General features: G+C 34.3%; 1 protein-coding gene across 1 annotated transcript; it reads right to left on the reverse strand.

The window, feature by feature from the left end:
• Positions 1-1,102: 1,102 nt before the first annotated feature.
• Positions 1,103-2,442, reverse strand: LOC144834644 (cytochrome c oxidase subunit 6A2, mitochondrial-like). Its single transcript, XM_078689529.1, has 3 exons — positions 2,210-2,442; positions 1,732-1,886; positions 1,103-1,439 (listed from the first exon to the last, which is right to left on the reverse strand). Exons 1-3 carry the CDS (start codon positions 2,307-2,309, stop codon positions 1,353-1,355), a joined length of 342 nt encoding a protein of 113 aa, XP_078545655.1. The 5' UTR covers positions 2,310-2,442; the 3' UTR covers positions 1,103-1,352.
• Positions 2,443-2,735: the final 293 nt, after the last annotated feature.

Consider the following 2,735-nt stretch of genomic DNA (forward strand, 5'->3'; position numbering starts at 1 on the left):
AACCATGGTGGAGTAAAGCCTTGACTATACTATCAAACTTGTGACAAAGACATGTGATGTGCCCATATATGGACATGATGATGTCATATCACTACCATATTTGAGAATATCACTACCCTATTTGGGCAAATCACACATTTTTGTCACACAAGGTTTGATAGTGTAATTGGTGAAACAAGGCACTATCATATTGTTGTTTAATGTTTTTTTCAATTTAACCAGGAATGTGCTGTTCCTGTTCTACAATTTAATTAATGCACCCTCATCTAAATAGTCTCTTTTTGTATCATGTTTTTTTAAACTGTAGATCCACAAAGCTACAAATAAAATAAATATTAAATATACTTTAGTTTTTTTCTTATTTTCATATCTATTTTTATTCTTCCATAGATTCATTTAAATACGCATTCATTTTAACATTTAGCTCTTGGACAATTCGCCTTTTCGTAATGGAAATCTAGTGCCTGTACTGTGTGTATAATGTGTGATAACAGAGGTTTGTCTGACCTCCACTATGTACCAAGCAAGGCAATGTAAACCTATTTTAATCACATGAAATTGCTTCCTAGTAAGGGTTAAATAACAACCCTTTTTTCTGTACACATTAACAACTTATTTGAACCCATGTGCTCTGTCTACAGTATCAAATTAGTTTGACCAAAAAAAGTGTGATGTGTCCAAATGTGGTAGTGATATGACATCATCATGTCCATATATGGGCACATCACATTTTTTTGTCAAATAAAGTTTGATAGTGTAGACAGAGCTTCATTATAAATGTCCCTTCACAAACACCCAGGTGCTTATTCACCTCAGTTTCAATTTACAAGCTCATGTGTTAGTGGAGCTGTAGCTTGGTGGTTAACATGCTTGCCTTCCAATCCCAAGGTCCAGGTTCAATCCTGACCTAGTGCCAGGGTTGTAACTCACAACTTTATAAGCACAATCAATTATAAAATAAATTTGCGAGTTACTCGCTGTTGGATGATGCGTATAAAAAATTTAAAATTATACGTATAAAATGCCATATGTGCCGAAATATTTATCTTTTTATTATTTTCGGTGTAGTCACCTCAACAAATGATGCAGCATAAATACTCTGTAAATTTGAAACAACTTTTATTTTCTAATTTGAAATTACAACACAACCAAGCAGTATTATTAGCACTAAACCATTTGAAACCAAGCAAATGTTTATTATTAATTTATGTGTAATTTAAGGTTGACACAAGATGCTTTTCAATATCACCGTTCTAAATTCAAATCCATATCTCTATTACTTTAATTATTTAACTATACTTGAGAGAAGTCCTTGCAAAATCATAAACGCAATTTATAAATCTCAGTGCTAGTTATTTTTCATCTTCATATCCTTCTGGTAGTGGGTTTTGATGAGGATTGTGAAACAAGCTGTGATTTCCATCTCCCCACGGGAAAGCCTTTAAAAAAGAAATATATGACATAAAAGCAAATTAAATATATATATATATTTTATAATTTTTTTTGTAAATTGGTAAACTGTGAAAGCTATTGCAAACGCTACTGCTACTGTTGATTTAGTAAAGGGTCTTTCACACCTGTTCCAGCACGGTTCCGGTCCAGCGAATCGCATGTCAATGTTTGTTTTCCCATAAATTAAGTTATTTTGACATGTCCCTTAAGTTAATGCAATATAATAATAATAACATATTCTTGATGTACTACTGTGGAGTGTGGGTATACAGCACTTACTTTGTTCCTAATTCGGAGATGGGGATAGGCAACAAACTCTGGTCTATGTGCATGCGCTTTGTGTTCCATCTCTCCTTTGTAGGCATTCACCATGCATAATGCTACTCCTGGAAATGCCACGAAAAACGAAAGATATTTCCAAGTATTTGCAGATTCTGAAAGAATTAAAATAAATACTGTGGTCAAGAAATAAAGTTTTTTTAAAGTGTCTTGATTTTTTTAGCTACATTGATTGGTGTGAGGAAAATAAAACATGCAACATGCAGCAGGTACACATTAATTATTAAAGTTTATCATTAATATTTGTACTTTAGTGTAGGCCTATTCCCTTTGTAAAAAGTCAATACAGTATAGGCCTACTAGACTAGCCTCTAGCCTAGAGGCAAGTAAGTGTTGGTTTGGGTACGAGATGACCAGCAACAAATAAAACCAGCCTAGCCTAGCTAGTAGGAGGTCTAGCGCTAGCTCACAAACTTACGTCCGTGTTCACCAACGGTAGCTGACTGAGAACTGCGAAAAGCAGATGTTGAAAGATATCTACGAGATGTATTAGTAAAAATAAATCTTAAAGCGGACATTTTCAGATTTCTTAATATTATTAGAGATAAGTAACACGATCAGCAAAGCAGCAATAATCTGAGAAACGGGAGGCCAAAGATCGTATTTATATCATTTGATAATCGCTCCTCTTCGAAAAAATCGCCTTCCAAAGTGAACTGCATTGTGGGCAGTAAAAAGGAGGGCGCCTCAGTACGACGGTGTGTAGCTTAAACATTTGTTTGCTTATAAAAGGCAGGTAAAAACATTTAAAAAAGCAATATTTTTAGTGAATCCGAATTTAAAAAGTAAATTAAATGTCACAAAGTTTTTAAAAATTCGCTAAATGGTAAATTTAAACACTGCCGTATGAGGGCCGAGGCTCTGTGGTATACCATACTTCCGTAACAATTTTTCCAATGCGAAAATGCTGAAACGCCTGAGGTAGCCCACAACGAATTCTTACA

This window comes from Antedon bifida, chromosome 2, assembly GCF_963402885.1.
Source record: "Antedon bifida chromosome 2, ecAntBifi1.1, whole genome shotgun sequence".
Taxonomy (NCBI): Eukaryota; Metazoa; Echinodermata; class Crinoidea; order Comatulida; family Antedonidae; genus Antedon; species Antedon bifida.